This window comes from Lagopus muta, chromosome Z (genome assembly GCF_023343835.1).
Source record: "Lagopus muta isolate bLagMut1 chromosome Z, bLagMut1 primary, whole genome shotgun sequence".
NCBI classification, from domain to species: Eukaryota; Metazoa; Chordata; class Aves; order Galliformes; family Phasianidae; genus Lagopus; species Lagopus muta.
The window spans coordinates 44,299,178-44,322,246 of record NC_064472.1 but is presented as its reverse complement, the minus strand read 5'-3'; the positions used below and the strand labels follow the sequence as shown (position 1 = coordinate 44,322,246).

At 41.3% G+C, this 23,069-nt stretch overlaps 1 protein-coding gene across 6 annotated transcripts in view; it reads right to left on the bottom strand.

Moving 5' to 3' along the window:
* GNE (glucosamine (UDP-N-acetyl)-2-epimerase/N-acetylmannosamine kinase) overlaps positions 1-23,069 on the bottom strand; it is a 37,062-nt gene that overhangs the window by 5,675 nt on the left and 8,318 nt on the right. The window contains exons 1-9 of one of the 6 annotated variants that reach the window (XM_048932163.1): positions 21,873-21,953; positions 21,024-21,174; positions 16,096-16,304; positions 13,861-14,312; positions 12,547-12,699; positions 11,904-12,116; positions 11,214-11,301; positions 5,746-5,956; positions 2,522-2,651 (exon numbers count right to left, since the gene is read on the bottom strand). In XM_048932163.1, the coding sequence (XP_048788120.1) occupies positions 2,522-2,651; positions 5,746-5,956; positions 11,214-11,301; positions 11,904-12,116; positions 12,547-12,699; positions 13,861-14,312; positions 16,096-16,259 (1,411 nt within the window). In that variant the 5' untranslated portion in view covers positions 16,260-16,304; positions 21,024-21,174; positions 21,873-21,953. Of the gene's footprint in view, positions 1-2,521; positions 2,652-5,745; positions 5,957-11,213; positions 11,302-11,903; positions 12,117-12,546; positions 12,700-13,860; positions 14,313-16,095; positions 16,305-21,023; positions 21,256-21,283; positions 21,397-21,872; positions 21,986-23,069 lie in introns of those variants that run through there. The other 5 variants (XM_048932161.1, XM_048932166.1, XM_048932165.1 and 2 more) reach the window with 5 other exon arrangements.

Below are 23,069 nucleotides of genomic sequence, written 5' to 3'. Positions count from 1 at the left end.
GTAAAAATTAGTTTTTCTCTGTGCATTGAGAAGTATTATTTCTCCTATTAGTGTTGAAGCAAAGTGGTAAGGTAAAAAATTCCATGTATTATTGCCAGTGTTATTGCTACTAGTGACATGTAAAGAGAATTGTTACCATTAACCAGTTTTCTCTAGCTGGAGAGGATTCTAAAGCTCATGGACTCTTTCAGCACCTCTGAGGAGCCACTCTATAATAGAGATATCTGGGTCTAGACACCACAGTTTGGATATTTTAGTCATCATTCTAGAGCATACACTATGTAATTCTGTAGTTTATCTAAAGATACTCAGAAAATCCTTACCAAAAAAAAAAAAAAAAAGCTTTCCATGCTAACTCAGCAAGAACTTGTTAAAACATGCCTTTACTTTTACCATTACCTATGATAACTAATCAGTAGTACTGACAGTGGCTCTAGGATCAAGTCTAGTCCTTCTAAGTATTTGCAGGACAGAAGAGATCACTTGAGTTTATGATTTTTAGCCTTAAGGAAATAATGATAATTTAGCAAATTAGTTATTCCCATAGAAATTACAAAAGAGATCTTAATTTCAAATAACAGCCTGATTCAAACTGCAACACTGAATGAGGCAAGTATCAGTTAGCAAAAACAAAATAACCAGGTAAGAAATGTATCTTATTCTGTAGCAAAATTTTTCCTTCAAGAGCAACCAAGCAGTAACAGTCAGTCACTGAAAGTCAAAGAAAGTGGGCTGCCTAGTAAATAGGAATGTAATTCTGACACAATTAAACAAATAAAAGGAAAGCTTTTTCTTCACATAATAACACTGTATGTTGGTTCTTGTAACACCATTATCCTAATTCACCTAGGCGATGATAAAAAGTTCTTAGACATTTGGGATACCTATTAATGCAGAGTTTGTGGCCTCACACTACAAGAAGTGTGAGGCTTTCAAGACTGAGCATCTGGGCACAGTAAACTAGTCTGGGTGGTTAAGTCATGGGTACTACGCAACAGGTAGTCTGAAAGATGCAAAGTACAAAACTGACACTTCTTACTGACTCTGTGCTTAACACTGTTTCAAAAATAATAAACTTTCAAAGTTCAGAATAACTTTGATATGCTAGACTGAAGGGATGTTATCCGGCTTGACGAGTGGGTCTGTTAAACAAGGCCAAGTGTAAAGTTCTGCATCTGAGCTGGGGTAATCCCCAAGGTCAGTACAGGCTGGGGGATGAATAGATCAAATCAGCCCTGTAGAGAAGGATTTGGGGGTGCTGATGGACGGAAGACACAACTGTATCCTGCCTGCATAAAAAAGTATGGCCAGCACAGTGAAGGAGATTACTATCCCCCTCTACTTTGCTCCCATGAGACCGCTCACAGAGTAATGTCTCCAGTTCTCAGTCCCCAGCACAAGAAAAACATGCACTTGTTATACTGCATCCAGAGGAGTGCCACAGAAATGATCACAGAGAGCTGAGGAACATCTCCCATGAAGGCAGGCTGAGAGAGTTGTGGTTGGAGAAGAGAAATGTTTGGAGAAAACACTTGGAGAAGAGAAGACTTTCAATGTACATAGGTAACTTATAATAAAGACTGCAAGACTTTCTACCAGATCATACACTGACTGGAAAAAGGACAGTGGTTTAAAACTGAACAACAGGAGACTTAAACTGAATGTAAGGAAGAAAAATTCCATGATGAGGGTGGTGAGACACTGGAACAGGTTCCCGAAAGAAGCAGTGGATGCCCCATCGCTGGGAATGTTCAAGGCCAGGTTGGGTAGGGTACTTTGGGCAACCCAAACTAGTGTGCAATATCCCTGCCTATGGCAGGGGCATTGGAACTGGATGGTCTTTAAGGGTCTCCTACAAATTAAACCATTCTATGACTCTACTACAGTGTAAGCAAAATGGAAATGAATTAAGAATGTTGCCTTTGTTTCTGTTAGCTGCAAAACTGATATAAGATTGTAGCCTTTTTGTTCTGCCCCAGTGCGACTGAGACTTCTACAGCACAACCAACCCTGGCCATAAAGAAAGGCTTACAGGTAACAAAGCAAACTGAACTCAGCTGAGGTTGTTTCAAGACCTGTTTCAATACAAAGATTCTGCAGGGAATTTCACAATCCACTTCTGTGTACCATGGACTTAATATATGTTTAATTCAGAGAACTTTTAGAATGTGCCATTCAAATTCAGAAGTATAGAAACCATATAATAAGTACAAACAGCCATTTTTTTTCAGTAACATGGGAGCCTTTACTGGAAGCTTAACTGTGCTAGAGGTTATGACTTGGGCACTGTTAAAACTGAGCAGATTGCCTTCCTGGCTGTTACAGGCTAGAGCAATTTCAGTATTTATAGTCAGCTTCCTGTTTTCATAAAAAGTTAATTATTTCAGACGTGGTAGGAATGAAGTGTAAGAGTTCAAAATACACTGGATCAGTTTGAAAGAAGTGCTTTACATTAGTCAGTAACATTTCGTTACACGTTGAACTCTCAGATGAAAAGACAAAAAAGTATTCACTAACTTACCTACTCCCAAAATTCTGCAGTTCAGATTTACTGCCTCCGATGCAGCTTCTACACACATCTTTAGAATTAGATCTAGTCTGTCTTCGTAAGTTTTAGGGTTGAGCTGGGTATACTTCTTAACTATTTCACCCTAGAAAATAAAAACCATAAATGTTCTCCACAGAAATTTACTTTCTAATGAAATTTCTCTTTAATTTCAATACAGGTCAACTTAAAAAGTGAAAGATATATATATATTTAATACATCTTAGACTTTGGTGCTACAGAACAGATTGTCCTCTGATTCCTGAGGACTCTGGGGGACAAACTTGCAAGAGGAAGGCTTTAAATTCTGTATCTTAGGCCTTACATTCTGCTTCAATTTTCCCTAGCTGAAATAAAATACAGATGGAACATGTGAATTGGATAAGGAAATGTGCTGGAACTGTTGTTAGGAATAAACTGTGACACAGCAGTACTCTTCAGCTCAATTCTTAAGTATTAAGAAAATTAATAATAATTGCTAAAAAAAATAAAAAAATAATAAAAAAAAATCCACTGCACTTAAGAATGAGATGCTTCCAATCTGACTGCATGGAAATTTGAATGGTGTTGCTAGCAGTAGCTAGCATCTTGTTGCTATACCAGCCAGAGAGAAGTGCTTCAAATTTTAACGTACAACTTACTATCCTTTCAGAAATAACCTTTCTTCTAAGTGGTTATGACTCTGAGTCACTGGAAATATTTCTGGAGTACATCTACTGTGACATCTGATGTATGTGCGAGGGAGGATGCAGGACGAAGGGATTATTTTTAAAGCCTGTGAGTCATGTATTGGTAGTAAAAAAATTAGTTACGCACATCTGAATCTGTGGTACAAAAAACTAACCTTAATGTAATGATTATATTGCAGGACAAGGCTATGAATATGCAGAAGATGCTATTTTCTTTAGCAAAGCTGTTCTTTGTATTATATAGTGAGTACTTTACAAAAACATGCATAAGTGAACAGCAGTGTATTTGCACAACTAAGGAAAAAGGAATAACAAAGTCAGTCAGTCTATATGCCACACATCTCACATGTTCTTGCCAGAGTAACTAAGAAAATGCCAGAACTTTGATATTTTTGAGCATTACATTTCACTCCATCAGCACCAGCAATGGTGCTTTCTGTTGTTACTTTAAATGTTATGTTTAGTTTCCTCTTCTGGTTTGGAGGGGAAGGCAAAACAGAGGAAGTTATTTATAAGACAAGGCCACAGCAAAACTCCAAAGACAGCATCTTTCAAAAGGAGCACTTCCTGAGTTCTTGAAAACTACTATTTTCTTCCTGGAAACCTCACCTTCATCTCTGCCACTTGCTGTTAAATGCTTAAAACTGTGGTGTAAATTTTATTATGAAGCGTTGATCTTTTGCTCTGATGTGCTAACATTTTAACTTTCATAAATGCCACCTCAAACTACACACTGCAGAACAGACAGCATTTTTTCCAATTTAGTTACCTTCATCTTTGTGTTGGCAGCAATCGTGGCATTAGTTTGACTGCTAAAAAAAATTATAATTGAAAATGTTTTCTTCCAGACCTCAGCTGCCACACACATATTTTCAAGTGAATACAAACATTCTGAACAATAACAGGTCTATTTAAACAGTTCTTCCCATTTCTTCAGGGACAATGTTTTGTCCTCCTTTCTAACTATGTCTAACTGATTTAGATATCTGAAAGTACACAGTGCAACAGAAGGAGTAGTTCTCCAACACTACGGAGAATAAAAGCCAAAAACTTCATCACAAACTTTAATCAAATCCTTAAAGTGCTGCAGAATTCAGAATTTTTATTTTTCATTATTACTTTGTTTTCTAAAGCAGAAAAACTGATGTTTAAGTGAGTTAAAATTCTTAACTGTCTTCTCATTATCACTTTGATAATAATTGTTGCAAGAATTTTAACACCAATAATAATTACATCAATACTGCACCTACCTTGAAGCTTCCAAGTTCAAGTAGATATTCTCTAATTCTGAAATTCTGATTCTGGGAAATCAGCTGATGATCATGGGTGTGTTTACTTGTTTCACTACAGGACACCTTCACAAGTGATCTGACACCAGACTGATACTGATGCCATTTTGGTAGCCTCTCTTTTTTTCAGGACTTCAGTTTTCATTACCTTTCACCAACTAATTATCTTCACCTTGTTGAGTTAGTTGGCAAGCACCCATGATATGCTGTCTGTAGGAAGCAAAACTATGCACACAATGCATCCTTATCCGTTCTATGGCATAGGGAAAGAAAAGGTTCTTACTGGGCCATGTTAGCAGACAAATGGGTAGGTGAAGTTCTAAGCATGGGTACCATTAACTCTCCCTGCACATTCTAATTTCAAGCTGTAATTTCAAGCCTATTTCAAAAGTAGTTCCTACTATTTCTGTGATGAAGACATCATACTGTCCCAAACAACCTGTTCCAACTTTTGAATTTACAGCTAAGTTGGATAGTAAAAAATCCTTTAGAGTAATTTTCCACTCTGTAGTTTTAATCTATTGCTGTTTCTTCATACACATATTGGACTAATTTTTTCTCCTTTCAGAAAAGGCTTCTACATATCTGAAGGCTTTTTTCTAAAGTATTTTTCTCTTCTCTGTATTAAACAACTCTAGTGTATTCAACTTTTCCCTGTTTTCCAGGCCCGTAATTAGTATTTTATTTTTTGCCTGCCTCTCTACAAGTGGTTTACATCTCTGTGGTGTTATGTCTTACACAGAATGCTTTTCCATGTACGGTTTGGTGCCGCTACTTATCATGATGCTGTGTAGGAAGATACTAAGATTTTTTGATTACTTACTACCTTTTCCTCTCCAGGTAGAAGAGATGTAAAACTCTGTGTCCTGTGACCACCCACCATCTCCTCTGAGTACACTGCTTTTATAAATACTGGCTGTTACTAAAAGTGGTTCTGTGCATCTGTTACATAGCTGTGTAAGTGAACAAGAAAGTAATGAGACAGGGTATGGAACCCTTCCCTCTTTGCTGACAAATGAAAAGCTGCATGGTGAACTCAGGCCAACAAATCAGAAACTTGCCCTGTACTTCTAAGATCATACGACTTTGTGCGGAAGGTATGCAACTAGGACCATACTGTTTCTTTCCTCAAGTCTTCTGCATCCTAAGCATATCTCCATTCTAGGAAAAGAACCACAAAGTCCCCAGAAGTTTGCAGAATAGCTAGAAGGATAGTATTTACCTTCATACTGACAATTGCTACTCGGAGATTTGTTCCACCTAAGTCCACAGCCAAAGCACTCTGTGTCTCTAGAATGTGGTCTATATCTTGAGAGATATTATCTTTGACAGGAGGAAAACAGAATTTCTTTTGCAATGGCTCTTTGAGGTCAATAGATTTAAGGAACTTCAAAATCCTTGGAACAGCATTACCATCACCATATATTTTTGAGCTATAATATGAAAAAAAAAAAACAAACAATTTAAATGGAAGTAACACTGCAATCTCCAAATCTTTTTAAATGACAGAAGGCTGTGATACTGTATCGTTACAAAATTATAGTATCACTATTATGATAACATTACACTTTCGACTACTCAAGTATATTGTGGTATGTGGTAGATAGAGTACAGTAGCTTGAAGATCACACACAACAACAGATTGTGCAAGCCTGACATTAGCTTCGTTTAGGAATATGGAACACGGGATGGAAAAAACTGGAAAGTTCTTAACCCAAAAAAAAAAAAAAAAAAAAAAAAAAAAAAGCAAATAAGAGTTCAATTAAAGGCCCCACAGAATAACAATCTAAAATTACAGATACTAAGAACTGAGTTTCTGAACATGCTACACACTCAGACAAGATATCACAAATATAACAAGTAGTAATAGTAATAAATGGTAGTAATAGTAATAAATGGTATGTTCACAGAATCACAGAATCGTAGGGGTTGGAAGAGACTTCAGAGGATTATCTAGTCCAACCCCCTGGTAAAACAGGTTCCCCACAGTAGGTACCATAAGAAAGTATCCAGATGGGTTTCGAATATCTCTGCAGAAGAAGACTCCACAACTTCTTTGGGCAAACTGTTCCAGTGCTCTGTCACCCCCATAGTAAATAAGTTCTTCCTTGTCTTTGAATAGAACTTCTGTGTTGCACTTTTTGTCCACTGTCTCTTGTCCTGTCATTGGGCACTACCAAAAAGAGTCTGTCCCCATCCATTTGATTCCCACATTTCAGATATTTATAAACAATGATGAGATCCCCTCTCAATCTTCTTTTCTTCAGCTTGAAGAGTCCAAGATCTCTCAGCCTTTCCTTAAGCAGGAGATCATAGAATTATAGAATCATAAGGCTGGAAACGACTTACAAAATCATCCAGTCCAACCGTCTCCTCATCACCATTGCCACCACAAGCACTAAACCATATCACACAGCACGTCATCCAGACGCCTCTTGAACACTGCCAGGGACGGCGACTCTACCACCTCTCTGCGCAGCCATTCCAGTGCCTCACCATCCCCTGAGAGAAACAGTTCTTCTTATGTCCAACCTAAACCTCCTCAGATACAACTTGCAGCCATTACCCCATGTCCTGCTCGTTGCCTGGGAGAACAGGCCAAAACCTTCTTCACCACAGCCTCCCTTCAGGAGGTTGTACAGTGCAGTGAGGTCTCCCCTGAGCCTCCTCTTCTCCAGACTGAACAATCCCAGCTCCCTCAGCTGCTCCTCATAAGACTTGTGCTCCAGACCCCTCACCAGCTTTGTTGCCCTTCTCTGGACATGCTCCAGGGCCTCAACATCTTTCCTGTAGTGAGGAGCCCAAAACTGAACACAATACTCGAGGTGCGGCCTCACCAGTGCTGAGTACAGGGGATGATCACCTCCCTGCTCCTGCTGGCCACACTGTTTCTAATGCAGGCCAGGATGCCGTTGGCCCTCTTGGCCACCTGAGCACACTGTCGGCTCATGTTCAGCCAAGCATCAACCAACACCCCCAGGTCCTTCTCCACACTCATCCAGCCACTCATCCCCACGCCTATAATGCTGCATGGGGTTGTTGTGGCCAAAGTGCAGGACCTGGCAGTTGGCCTTGTTGAACCTCATCCCATTCACCTCAGCCCAGCAGTCCAGCCTGTCTAAATCCCTCTCTGAAGGGCCTCCCTACCCTCAGGCAGATCAACACCACCTCCCAGCTTGGTGTCATCTGCACACTTACTCAGTTTGTACACTCAATTCCCTCATCTAGATCATCAATGAAGATATTAAGCAGGATGGGCCCCAGTACCGACCCCTGGGGGACACCACTTGAAACGGGTCGCCAGCTGGACTTCACTCCATTCACCACGACCCGCTGGGCACGGCCCTGTAGCCTGTTCCTTACCCAAACAAGTGTATATCTGTTCAGACCACGGGCAGCCAGTTTCCCCAGAAGAAGCCTGTGAGGGACCGAGTCAAAGGCTTTCCTGAAGACTAGGAAGACTACATGGATGCTCCAGCCCCCTAGTCATCTTTGTGGTCCTCTGCTGGACTCTCTTCAAAAGTTTGGTTTTTTTTGTTTTTTGTTTTTTGTTTTTTTTTTTTAAACTGAGGAGCCCAGAACTGGACAATACTCCAGATGTAGCCTGACCATGGCAGAGTGGAGAAGGATCACCTTCCTCAATCTGCTGGCCATGCAATTACTTCTCCCCATGTGCAATACTCTACACTTGCTTTTGTTGAATCTTATCAGATTCCTCTCTGCTCAGCTTACCAGCCTTTCCAGGTCTTGTTGAATGGTAGCACAATCATCCGGTGGTGTGTCAGCCACTCCTCTCAGCTTTGTATCACCAGCAAACTTGCTGAGGGTGAACTCCATCCCTTCATCCAGGTCACTGATGATGTTCAGTAAGATTGGGCCCAGTAACCACCCGTGGGGAACATCATTAGTTACAGGCCTCCAACTGGATTCTGCCACTGATTGGAGCTATCTGAGCTCTTTCTGTCAGCGAGTTCTCAATACACCTCATTGACCTCCACTCATCTATCCCACATTTGACTTGACCTCATTACAAGGATGTTGTAGGAGAAAGAGTCTAAAGCCCTGCTGAAGTCAAGGTACACAACATCCACTGCCTTCCCCTCATCTACTTAGATGGTCATGACAGCATAGAAGGCTATACCAGATTGATCAAGCATGATTTACCCTTAGTGAATCCATGCTGACTATGCTTGATAACCTCCCTTTCTTCCACTTGCCTGGAGATGCCATCCAGAATAAACTGCTCTACCACCTTCCCAGGGACATATGTGAGGCTGACAGGCCTGTAGTTTTACGGGTCCTCCTTCTTGCCCTTCTGAAGACGTGAGTGACATTGGCTTTCTTCCAGTCCTCAGGCACCTTTCCCATTCCCCATGACCTTTCAAAGATGACAGAGGGTAGTGTAGCAATCACTTCTGCCAGCTCCCTCAGCACCTATTAGTGCATCCCATCAGGGCTTGTGGATTTGTGTGTATCGAGTTTGCAAAGACAATCTCTGACCAGATCCTCATTGACCAAAGTGAAGTCTTCCATTCCCCAGACCTTCTTTTATCTCCAGTGTCTGGGATTCTTAAGGGGCAGTCTTAGAAGTAAAGACTAAAGCAAGAGAGGCATTCAGTAACTTCACCTTCTCAGTGTCCCTGTTACCAGGGCACTCACTTCTGTCAACAGCAACCCACATTCTCCCTGGTCTTCCCTTTGCTATTCAAATACTTAAAAGAAGTCCTTCTTGTAGTCCTTAACCTCCTTTGCCAGATTTAATTTCAGGTGAGCCTTAGCCTTCCTTGTTGTATCCCTGTGTTCCCTGCCTACGTTCATATATTCCTCCCTCATAGCGAGACCTCTTTTCCACATTGCACTGATCATCTTCTTCCATTTGAGTTCTTCCATGAGCTTTCTGTTCATTCATGTAGGTCCTCTGCCACCTTTGCAGAATTTCTTTCTCTTACAGATGCACTGAACTTGAGCTTGGAAGAAGTGCTGCTTGAATGTTAACCAACTCTCTCCAACCTCCTTGCCTCCCAATGCTCTAATTACTGGGATACCTCCAAGTAGGTTCTTGAAGTGGTCAAAGCTGGCTCTCCTGAAGTTCAGAGTGGTAATCCTTTAATCCTATTCAGTACCTTTCTTCTTCCATGTAAGGTTCTGAACTTCAGTATCTCACAATCACTGCATCTCAGGCTGCTCCCAACCATCATATAACCAAACCCTTCCCTCTTTGTGAGAACAAGGTCCAGCAGCACACCTCTCCTCATTGGCTCCTCCATGATCTGCCACAAAAAGTTATCTTCATCTCATTGCAGAAACCTCCTGGACTGTGTGCTCCTGGCAGTGATGATTTTCCTGCAATTATCAAGGTGCTTGAAGAATCAGCACCTGGGACTGTGAGACTACTTTCAGCTGTCTATAGAAGGCCCCATCAATTTCCTCCTCCTGATCAGGCAGCCTGTAGTAAACTTCAACAACGGTGTCACCCGTATTAGTCTATGACTTAGTTCTCCCCCACAAGCTCTCCACTCATTCATCAGTCATCCCTACATGGAGCTCAATGCATTCCAGTTTTTCTTTCATATAAAGAGCAATTCCACCATTTCACCTTTCTGGCCTGTCTTTTCTAAAAAGGACATATTCATCCATGACAGCATTCCCAGTCACATGTGCTGTCCCACCATGTCTCTGCGACAGCAGTGAAATCACGGCCCTGTGACTGCACATAAATCTCTGTTTCCTCCTGTTTATTCCCCATGCTGCATTGGTATACAGGCACTTTAGAGAAGAAAAGGGAGCAGAGGGTGCAAGTATCCCTAGAGGGAAGCAAGAGGATCCCCTGTAGCTATACACACCTGTGAGCTCTTGTGGCTCTTGTCATGCAACACAGCTAAAAACACATCTGCCACTATTCTGGTTGGCCTGGTTCATTCCCCAGTTGATTGCAATGGGGTTTTATAGTCTTCTTGGATTCTGCCCATGTTCTGCTTTACTGCATCCTTCATGCCCATGTGAAAGAGCAACAGGGGATAGTAGTCTGTGCTCTCGACAATCTGTGGTACCCTCTCAGCGATGTCCCAGATCTTGGCTCCTGGGAAGACCTCTCAAGACTCCCATTTACATCAGTTTGCTACAGATAAGTCTCATTTTTAAATATCTCTGTACATAATAATATCAGACATTTAGTTCTCCAGTGTTTAGTTTTATTATTATACTGAGATCTTTAACCAATACACTCTTGAGTCTTGTCCTTAATGAAACATATGCAACATCCTGAAGTTTTTAAGAGCTCAGATGTTTTAGAACTGAGGCTCAGTACTGTACGTATGAAGAGCAGTGAATACATCCAGCAGCCTCTCTGAGAGTTTGTACTCATGGCCCTGCACTTATTATGCCTGAAGCCAATCCTGCTACAAAGTACTGTGTCTTTCAAGCAGATGTCAAATGTAGACAGGCAGGATGTTCTCCCCATACTCTGTGTTCCACTATGGAATGAGCTGTCTTCATAATTCTAGTCTAAACTAATATATGAATTTTCTCCTCTTTGCTTTCTGCTAGATGTTAAACTACCAATTATATCAAAACATCATTAGTAACCTCAGATTAGCACACTAAAAAGTCTGTGATCAAATACGACAAGCCATATCTAAATACTTTCCTCAACTACTTCTATACCCCCCCCCCCATGTGAAACATACTTACCATGGATACTGCTTACCAAACTGGAGCTGTAGCGCATGCAGAATTTTATCCTGTGTGTCAGCATCACGAACATGAAGAACATTTTCACCTAGATGAAAATAACAAAATAGGACGAGTCACCTACTTAAATGATGTTAGAGGATAAGAACTGCTTTACAAATGAATAGGGAAGTAATCATTTTTAGTTCTTCTGACCAGAAGACTCCAGCCAAATCAACGTTACTCTTACAGAACATGAAGGGTAGAGTACTAGTTTTCAACAGAATTCTGTAAGTACAGTGAAAACCACAGACAAGTGGTCAATCTGCATGACTGAAATACCACAATACAGATTTATATATACAATACACAATTCCTAATGTGGTGATGGGTTCCTGTTCTTAAAGTGAAAAATAAATACAAGTGAACATGGAAGTAGCTATAAAGGATAACAATTAGTCCCCTCTCTGCTAAACGGGACGCATTGCAAATGGAGATCTATATTTAACTTGTCTACAGATAAATGCCTCATTATCTCATCACTAACATGATACAGAAATATGGGAATAGCCAGCAAAGCTTTAAGAGGTCAAAAATTAAGTTGTACTGACACTGCAGATGGTCTCTGTAAAGCCTTTGTTTTACTTTATTAAGTGAAACAAAAAACCTTCAGAACTACAAAAAAATTAAAGTAGTTATGCAAACACTTACCTGTTTCTCTTCCTGTCTGGCGTGTCCCCAAGTTGATAACAGGTGTGCCAAATGCTCCCACTTCTCTGACACCACAACTGCTGTTACCAATCATACAACCAGCATGGGCAACTAGCTGAATGAACTGGTCAAATGGGACATGCTTCACTGCCCGAAAATTGGGATGATGTTCAATGCCCTTTTTCCTCATCACCCGAACCATCTCTTTGCTTCCTACACAAAAGCAAAAGACATGAATAAAGGAAAAAAGTTCAATGAGAGTCTCAACACACAAAGAAGTGAATAGCAGCCTACTGAATTGTCACCTCTGGGCTGTTTTTGTTCCCTTTCAGGCACATAAACTTAAGTTTAATCCCCAAAATCATTTCAACAAATCTAACATAATTTTTCAGTTAGTGCAGGAGGCATTGCATGTTGCTTCCATATGTAATACAGTTTCCCTTCATCTTCCTTCCACACTGAAAAGCTGTGATGTCCTTCAGCAATTTGGACAAGGACAAGTTGCAGTGGATGCAAGTCTGACGCTGAGATCATCCAGCTATTTCCATCTGGCTGGAGATTCTGGGAAAAAGCACTCTGTATGAACCAATGTATGCTTCACAACTAGTTATCCGTCCTTCTGTCACGCAGGCATTTTACTCACCTGCGTCTACATTGGGGAATAGAACAAGCGTTCTCTTGTTAAAGGAAATGAGCGCATCTAGTGTCAGTTCAAACATCTTTATGGAATGTTTAATATCTGTGGTTACAGGATGTTGCAGAGCAACTATATAATCTCTGGGTTTAACATCTTCACCTGTTCAAATGGAAAGAAGAAGAAAAGTGTTTTTTGTTTTTCAGTAGCAGAGAACAGTAAGAGGAGGGAGTGATGTGACAGCTTATTATTTACCTCTCTAGGCATGACTCATAACTTTTACTCTCCAAAGCTCAACACACTGTTAACTTTCAGGCCTAGATCTCAATCTTTGCAGGTCTAAACCAGAGCTGAGAGCTGTTCTCACATCTCCCTGAGTCTGTAATAACATGAAAGCTTTGAAGCTGCTCTTAACTTTCACTGACGGCAGCAAGAAATGAATCTTCCTGAAGGGCCGCATCACAACAGGAGATGAGTAGGTTTGTGGTTTGTGATTGTCATTATCACTCATTACTTGGGTTTTCCGCCAGCTCTCCATCATCATGCAAAGACTTTATTCCTAAAGCTATACTTGTTTTTGCGTATTTATTAAACAGCTGATCTGCTACACAGTCACCTGCTAATCTAATAAGATTCCATTTTCCAAGTACTCAGGCTACTGTGCATTATAGGAGACTGCTTTGTCAAATTTAACTAGAAAGCACAAAAAAATCAACATTTACAGGAAACACTTCTAAGTAAATCAAAAGTGGTAAGCACATATGGCCCTATTACAATAAATTCTGCAAAGGAACGTTCAGAATGTAAATTTGCTCAATTCTTTTTAGATTAGTTCTAAATAGCTCTGATTCTCTTTTGACACATTCTTTACACCATAATAAAAGTGTTCATATAGGAAAAAGTCTATTTTTAAATTGTTTGCATCAGAGAAATTACCAATTTAAGAAGGTCTTGGTGGTGGTGTTTGTTTTGTTTTGTTTTTTTTACTTTGTTAAAGGACTAAATTTTCTGCTAAGACTGATTTGCAGCTTTTCTTACATACAGAATAAATACAGAATAAGGCCAAATGTACAAATAAAGCTATGGTAATACTGGTATCAAATACATTCCTTCTCGTTGTTTGTTTTTTCTTTAGAAGAAATACTTTCATAATAATCCCCCATTAAAACAAAACCCACTACCAATAAGTCTGTCCTTCTTTGTTTCCCATACATTTCCTAGAATCACTGGGCAATAGATCCCCAAGGCAGCACAGACCATGGATTAAGAACTCAGTGAGTTTGTCTGAAGTCATTCGAAAACCATAAAGAAGTGGATGCTCACCTAGCCATACACGTATAACACTCATGTAGTCCTTATTTTTGGCAGAGAGAAGCTTGTCATATGAAGGACAGCCTGCTAAAAGGATGCGATCGTGGTCTTCACACATGGCTATCAAATGCTGCTCTGCACTCCTTGTGCAGCACACGTGGTAATGGGCAAGTTTGGTGATAGCATGTCTAATAGAGTCGTCAATGGTCCCACTGACTTCCCCACCTTCAATGTGAAGAATGCGAATATTCATCAGGGCTGCAGATGTGGCTAGTGCCAAAGCATCAAATCTGTCACCATGAACTATCATTATGTCAGGTTTCAGGCGGTTCAGGACATCTGGTAACTTCACTAATGCGAGGCCTACTGATTCCACCATGGCTGCCTCATCCTCCCCTCTCACAATAGTGTGCAATCTTGTATGAATATCGAAGTCATCTTGTTCAATCATGCGATAAGTGTTACTGAAGATAAGAGAGAAAGGGTTAGTGGAAATAGAACTTGGATTTACAGCAACACAGCTTGACAACATAATTGCACACCAGAACACTAGAATAGTTGTACTATGTTTGAACAAAAGCCTGCATATCAAGTCTCCCTCACTAAGGAAACTAATCTGGGAACACTTTAGTCTATATAAAGATCATTCCTCCTACTCCAATTCCATCAAGTTTTCTGTACACCTTTAATAAAAAGTTTTGCTAAGCATGTTCCAGAACCCCCAGAAACTAAACTCTTTATTCATGTCTTTGCGGGGTCTACTGGAAAACTGATATGGCTCATTTTCTTTTCTGAAAAGATATGCCAGTTCTTCACCAATAAACAGACCTTGCTGGATGAATGTATAAATACAACAGAAAAAAATGCAACGCTGAAGACTGCTGCTTGCTTAAACCTAAGAGAGAAAAAAAAAAAAAAAAAGTTTTCCCATTTTGTCTTCAACCTATCTACATTCACTGCTCTTATCTAAAGGTTACACTTATAAATTAATTTAAATCAGACTGGAACAACAAAAAACCCTCTTCAGCTCGCGAAGCAGGACTGGCTTATTTTTCCAGCCTGACCATATGCTAACCTGACAACAGGGGTTTTTTTTGTTTGTTTGTTTTGAATCAGGTTAGTTTTAAGGTATTGAATTCACATTACCATATTATTGGATGAAAACAATGGCCAGTGCAAAGCAAGAAACAGAGCACAGTACTGAGAATGGGCAGCAGTTACATTTCCTCTCTTTGCAGTCTGATGTAACAAAACTACCCATGACCTCACAAAAAAATCACACCTTAACTTATCATGTGCCAAAATTGCTGGTTGGGAAACCCAGAAAGTGCTTTTACTTGAAGATATGCATGACATTTCTAATTGTTTAACAGTGCTCGAATGCTGAGACCGTTATGCCAAAACCTTACTTTGACTTGCAAAGTGTTTTCTTAACAGTTTAATTATCTTAGCCCAGTTTGATAAAGGCATCTGGAGCAAGATCAGACATAAAGAACCCCAGCAAAAGTATACACATTCTTCCTTCTGCCTTCCTCCTTTCCCTCAGCAGATAGGAGAATGCTTATCTGGGATATAGGAAGTTCTTACAAAGGAAAGGATCAGAAACAAGACATTCCATCTACCAAGGCAGGTAATGTGACTGCTCACTTACACATTATTAGGAAGGGGACCCTAATCTCTCCTGCCAAATGATATCTAATACCTCTCCTTCCTCTACCTCTAGTCACTCATTTTGTAAGAAAGAGATTATCCTACGCTGCTTTCTTCCCCTGCAATCCTGGAGGTGAGAACTAACAGTATTTACCTGCAATACCAGTTATATAAAAACTTTATCCAGTAAGTATGTAAATTACAAGATCTTCAACTTAGAATGACTGCAAGTTATCTTTTTGCCATGAAAATTCAAAATTGTAACACATTTTCATTTGACGATAACCAGATTCTAAGGTAAGTCTGAATGAACTGAATTGTTCACTTTATTAGAAACTGTGTTGAAAACCTCAGTTCCAGCACTTACACAAAACTTTCTAAAATTCCAAGACTGATTTGTAAAAAAAAAAAAGAAAAAAAAAGCAATCTTAGTAGAAGCTGAAAATTGAGACAGAATATAATGTCTGAAAAATGATTTTTAAAATTTTGTTATGTGCTTTCATGATTTCAAGCATTTTGTGACCTAGCATTCATGACTGTACTGCCAACACATCAGAAACAGAATGAGAATGGGAGAGATACAAAAATCCACCTTACCCATAATCATCAATCAAGTGGGAACCAAGCACTACGACATCAAGCTCAAAGAACTGTGGTTCTGCCTTAATACCAAACATAATAGGAGCTAATTTTGAATAATCAGCACGGTTGCAGGTAGCAACACAAACACGAAGTTTGTGGTTGTTTCCATTCTTCTCCATGTCTTCTTTTTGTTTCTGTTTTGAAAGATTCTTGAAATACAGTTCCTAAAAAATAAATGAATTAATAAATAGAAACCATTAGTAACAATGTTAAAGCAAATAAATGGCACCCGTTATGAACAGCATATGTAAGTGTAGCCCATAACTATAGACATATACTGCCTTACCCACTGCTAGCAGACAACTGATATCTTACAGTACTTAACATTAAAAGATCTCAGAAAATAAAGAGTAGGGTTGTTCTTTTCATTTATTTAGAACTCACTATTTTAACACATTTTCTTCTATAGGTAATTCACATATTCTATACGAACAATATTTAAATACTACAGAGTTCAATTGTAACTCTTAAACTCTGGAACACTGAAAAAGGGAGCAAACAGTGTAGAAAAACTACAAAGCTGTGGTCAACTTGTGCAGGTAGAAAATTGGAATGGCCAAAGCTCAGCTGGAAATCAATTTAGCTATTACAGTCAAAGACAATACAAAATGCTTTTATAAATGCATCAACTGCAAAAGGGGGATTAGGGAGAACCTCCATCCTTTATCAGATATGAGGAAAAATGCAGTGATGGAAGATGATGACAATGTTAAGATACTTAATGACTTAATGATTAAGTTATGGTTAAGATACTTACTGCAATAGGCTCCCCAGGGAGGTGGTTGAGTCACCATCCCTGGATATGTTTAAAAACTGTTTGGATGTGGTGCTCAGGGACATGATTTAGCAGAGGGTTGTTAGAGTTAGGGTAGTATGGTTAGGTCGTGGTTGGACTCAATGGTCTTTAAGGTCTTTTCCAATCTGAGTGATTCTATGACTTTTTGCCTGCTTTTTTTAGGAAGGCCAACTGTTCCCAGGATACACAACCCCTCTGAGTTAAAAGATGGTGACAGAGAACAAGATGAAGCACCTATAGTTCAGTGGGAAACAACAGATAACCTATTACATCTTTTTAATATTGATAAATTCAAAGGGCTGGATGGAGTTTATCCATGGGTACTGAAGGAGGTGGTGGAAGCACTCACCAAGCCATTCTCAAAAATTTGCTGACAGTCCTGGCTAATTGGGAGGTCCCAGATGACTGGAAGTCAGTGAATGTGACTCCAGTCTAAAAGGAAGGCAGGAAAGAGGATTAAGGCAGCTACAGCTCTGCCTGTACTCATCTTGGTACTGGGAAGGGTTATGGAGCAGATCCTCTTGAAAACTCTCAAACAGCAGACATGGAACAATTGAGAGATCAATGCAGCCAGCATAGCTTTATGAAAGGCTGTGGATGTTGTCTATTTGAATTCTAATAATTCTGAAGTGTTTGACACCATCTCCCATACTATTCTCCTGGTGAAACTGGCTACTCATGGCTTGGACAGGTGTACAGTTAGCTAGGTGAAATGACTGGATGGATGAGCTCAAAAGGCAAACAGAAGTCAGTCCAGTTGGTGGCTGATCCGCAGTGATATTCTCCAGGGATCAGTCGTGGAGCTAGTTTTATTTAACACTTTTATTACATATCCACTTCCAGAGGAAGAAGGATCAAGTGCACCCTCACTAAGTTTGCTGATGATATCAAGTTAGGCAGGCATGTGGATCTGCTTAAGAGTAGGAAGGATTTACAGAGGAATCTGGTTAGACTAAATCAATGGGCCAAGTCCAACTGTATGACATTCAACAATACTCAGTGAGTTAAATCTATCTGGAAACCAATCACTAGTGGGGTTTCTCAGAGCTCTCTTTTAGGTGCAGCTCTCTTTAAAGTTTCTGTAAATAACTTGGTTGCAGGACTGAAAGGAAGTCTAAGTGAGTTTACTGATGACACTAAATTGGAAAGAACTGTTGATTCCCTTGAGGGTAGAGAGGTCTTGCTGGGAAACCTTGACAAACTAGAGTTCTGAGCAAGCACCAGCCACGAGAAGTTTAAGAAGAGCAAGTGCCAGATTCTGCACATGGATAAGGTAATCCTGGTTAGACGCAGACTGGGACACAAGAGGTTGAAGAGCAGCTCCATGGAAAGGGATCTGGAGGTTCTGACTGATGACAAGTTGAATGTGAGCCAGCATTGTGTACTGGCAGCCCAAAGGGCCAACCACACCTTGGGGTGCAGCAGGCCCAGTGCTGCCGCCAGGCGAGGGGAGCGGCTGTCCCCTCTGCTCTGGAAGAAGGATATTAAGTTACAGAGAAGTGTTCAGAGAACAGCAATGAAACTGGAGACTAGAAGAGCTATGAGAAGTGACTGAGAGACTTGGGCTGCTTCATCTGGAAGAGGCTGAAGTAAGACCTCATCTTTCTCTGGAAGGACCTGAAAGGAGGTTGCAGCGAAGAGGGTGTTGGTCTCTCAGGTGATAAACATAAGGAAAAAAAACCACACGTTGTGCCAGGGGATTTTTAAAATAGACATTAGGAAGAATTTCCTCCTCGAGAGTGTGCTCAAGCATCGATACAGGCTGCTCAGAGAAGTGCTGCAGTCCTCATCACTGGAGGAATTTAAGAGGCGTTAGAGGCATAACTAAAGGAGCTGGTTTAGCAACCAGAGTTGGTAGGTCAGGCTGCTGACTGAACTTTACGACCTTGAAGGTCTTTTCCAATATAAATAATTCTATAATTCTAAACAGTAGGATGACTTTTCCCTATTCTAATGGAACTTTCTAGCTAAGAAAATTATTGACACAAAAATAAATCAAAGAAAAAAAAAATCTGTTTTAGAACTACAGAATGGAACAAACTGCTAAGAGATACATTCACTGACAGGCCCCGTGAACAAAAGGAAAGTTTTTGCTCAAATCAGTTTATGTATCTGTCAAACACACTGTGGTGAAATACAGTGAGTTAAATATTGACTCCTAACCCCTTTCATACTATGTTGTGGGGCAAAGTGCATCAAGATATTAAATAATACAACATTGGGTCAAGTTACAGTAAAACAACAATTTTTGGAGGCAATAATGACAATAATCAGTAGTTGATCTGGAGTCTATTTTTGATTGCTGTTGCTGTTGTTTATTTTTAAAAAAGGATTCTTAACATCTTAACAATTAAGATGCCCCAGGAATTGAGTACTTTTTTTTAATTAAACAAACAAAACAACAACAACAAAAACAAAACAAAAAGCAAACATCAGCAGGTAACGTAGCAAGACATTTACTCTAATGGACTCTTCTAACCTGTTAAATAGCTGATTAAACTTTGTAATCCTGTTTAATATTTACCTACCCTATGTTTACCATTTTACCTTGCTTTTTTCAGTTATTTCAGAAAATGGGGGGAAAAAAAAAAAAAAAAAAAGCTTCAGAGAGAAAGAAAAATTCATTAAAAAAATATAGAGGAACCCAATTTACACCTCTGCCTCCCTTTCTCCCCTCAACAGAAATCACCATTTTGGTAGGAGAACATCAGACCAGGTATGTTTTTGTAGTTCTCTTTCTGAGAATAACTGGATTTTAAATAAGTATTATGCTTGGGGTAAGAAATTTAATGCTACGTCAGATTTTTACTGCATTTTAGTGGCAAGTAAACTAGAGGTGACTTTTCCCAGCTTAATGCAGAAGGATGCTCCTCTCTGACACAGATATAGCAGTATCAATCTCTGTACTTGTTTAGATAGCTAGGGAAGCTCTTCCCAAGCAGCTGCTGTGTAAGCACAACAATAACACTGACTGATTTCATGCTCCTTTAATTTTTGGTATTTACAGGGCAATGGAAGTTTGCTGTGGGGAAAAGAGAGAATTACTTCCGCAAGGTCTTGGCCATGATGGAAGGATCAAATTTTGTACTTTCACAGAAGACTCAAGGTCAGATGACAGCCAGGGGTTACATGCTGTGCACTATACAAATACAAAATACAAATAATGCAAAAAGAAATAGGTTTTTAGCTTTGTCACATTCTGACATCAATATAATTTTCCTTTAGTTGATTCTCTATTACTGACACTATTGCACAGATATTCCTCCATGTCTGCCTTATAAATGGGGAAAAAAAAAATCTCATTTTTCAGTAAATTTTTAAGACAAAGTCCATTAGGCTATTTTAGCATCCCACCCTCGTGACAATTACAAAATTCATCAGTTTTTCCAAGTTCTCCCTATTTTTCATGCATATTACATTTTGTCACATATAACAGCCACAACAAAAAATATTTTGCATAACAGTTGTGTTAGGACTATCAGAAATCCGTCTCAAGTTGTCAGTGGTAAAAGATATTTCTAGTTTCCACTTGCCATCCATTAAGGCTCTGTGAAACTATAATCGACACGGCGACTTTTTTTTCCCTACTCTAACTCCATCAGTCACAATTTACCTTTGAGAACGAAAGAAGGGCGGCAAAAAGCAATGACAGCTGCCATGACTGAGCTCATCAGAAATGGCATTTCTCATTCACCCTTGCAAAACAACAATGCCAGCCACCTTCAGCAGAACAGATACAACCTGGAACTTCAGCGACTTATTCTTACGACAAATTAAGCTGAATTCTATAAATCCAGCCATAAGTTAATAGTATTTTTTCTACAGTGAGCCATTACATTTGTATTTTCATTAGACCCTTGTACTCTGTTAATTGAATACTGGATTACACTTTCAGACAGTAACGCCTCAAACAAATTAATTACTTCCTCCTGCTAGAACTTCCGCAGTTATCTGTTTAGATGATGGCTGCTTTCATGTGATCTCATCTTTCCTTTTGTCCAACGGTCTACAAATATTTTAAGTGCACATACGGCATTCAGTCCCTCAAACTGAAAATGGGAGAAAGAGTGCCTGCAGAGCCACGTACATTTAGGTCAGGGCATGTGTTACCCTTTATCACCACACACAACCTTGAACCACATCACCAGCAGTCAGACCCAGCAGCAACAATGCTTTCCCAGTTCTAAACCAGCCTCTTTTGGAGATGCTCCTGCGCAGGACATCCCAGCTCTGCACGCCTAAAAACAGCAACGAATTCAAATGAAATCACATCGAAGATGTGAAACCGACATCCCTAAGGCGTGCCTTTGAAGCCGCACGAATGACGTTTCCGGATCAGACACAAACCTCTCACCGGAGTCCCGCATACGCTGCCGCACACAATTCCACATTTCAGCTTCAGTTAACACTAGGTTTTGGGCAGCCCCGAAGCGGAATTATTTTTAGTACCCTCTGCAGCACAAGTTTAACAAACAAACCCGTGTGAGCCACGCGCAGGCCTCGGTGCAGGCGGGCGTTCTGCGGCTGCCAGACCGAAGGTTTTCCCCACCCCGCAGGCGCTCCCCTAGGAGAGCCGACCCTCAGCAATCCGAACCGAACCGTCCGCCGCCTGACGGCCCGCAGCAGAAGCGAGGCGCTCCTCCCCGCAAGCTCGCTCCTCCTTTCCCCCAGACCCGCCGCCTCACCGGGGCCCTCTTCGTCCCCGCGCGCCTGCACCCACCGCCGCCGCGCCCAGCCCCGCGCCCGGCCGCCCGCACGCCCGCGGAGCCGCTGCTCCTCGCGGCAGACCCTCGCCCTCCCCCACCCCCGACCAGCCCACGCGACGCATGCGCGCCCCGCCCGGCGATGCCCCCGCAGGCAGCGCTCCTCCGCCGGCTGCCCGGAGCCCTCCCCGCGGCGCAGCGCGGCCGCCCCCTCAGGGCCCACCGACGGTCACCTCGCTCGGCGGCCGCCTCTCCCCGCGCCGCGCTGAGGCCGCAGTGGCGGCGCCGGAGCCGCGCGCGTAGCAGCCCCGCCCACGGTGGGCGGGCGAGAGACAAGCGCGCAGCGGCGGATCCGCGGCTGGGGCACGTGTCTGACCCTCGGGGGGTGCTGCTGTGCCGCGCGGTTCTGCGGCCCGGGTGTTAATTCAGCCGAGAGCGCCTGCATCGACTTCATCCCGTTAGCGTCACTGGCAGTGCCGCGATGGAGCTGGTTTAAAACCTGCCTCCAGGCGTTACTCAACACCTGTGTGTTTCAGATGACTGTAAAAGATGCCTCGTTTTCTCAGGCTGGGTCTGACCTGGATCTGGGTTCAGTTCCTCAGCAGCACTTGCCCACTGTGTTTTCCTACAGAAATGCCTAAATAAAATGCTGCAGTGCCACATAATCCTAGTCAAAGGAGGGTTCTTCACTGCGATTTTTCTCCCTGATGGATCTCTGATTAGTGCCGCTGAAGCCTGAGAAACTGACAGACTGATGTGGCAGGGCCATCCATCCTCAGACACTTAGAAAATACCAAGCTCATGGCACATTTATCTATTTGGCACCTACGCTCTGACAGTTCTTTAGTCCAAAGTGTGTCTTTCAAAGTGTGTCTTTCTCCAAAGTGTGTTCATCCATCCACAAGGGCTGCTCTCCTACTATTTTATGATATTGGCCCATGACATCAGAGAATGGTGGTGGTGGTACAGCAGTAGAGGTGCATCCTTCCCACCAATATCCCATTACATCTTGTTACCATGGGAGAGATGGCAGTAGAGGGGCACCCTGACACCATAACGGCCGACACAGAAGCGTGTACGAAGCAAAGGTGGGTCACTGAATTCCTCTGTGCAGAAAAAATCACACTCATTGGCATTCATTGACACTTGGTGAACTTTTATGGAGACCAAACAGCAGATGTCACACACTGAGGTGGCGTGTGGCATGTTTCAGCAGTAGTGACAGTGATGTGAAAGATAAGCCATGTTCCAGATGGCTGCATACAGCTGTCACACCATGAAATGAAGAGCGTCTTGATCAGCTCATCCATGCAAACAGGAAGATTATGAACAGAGATGAGTACTGGCTCCTGTGCATTGGAAACAATGGTTGCAACGTCAGAATAACACCAAGTTTGCACCAATTGGGTCCCACACATACTCTCATGGGA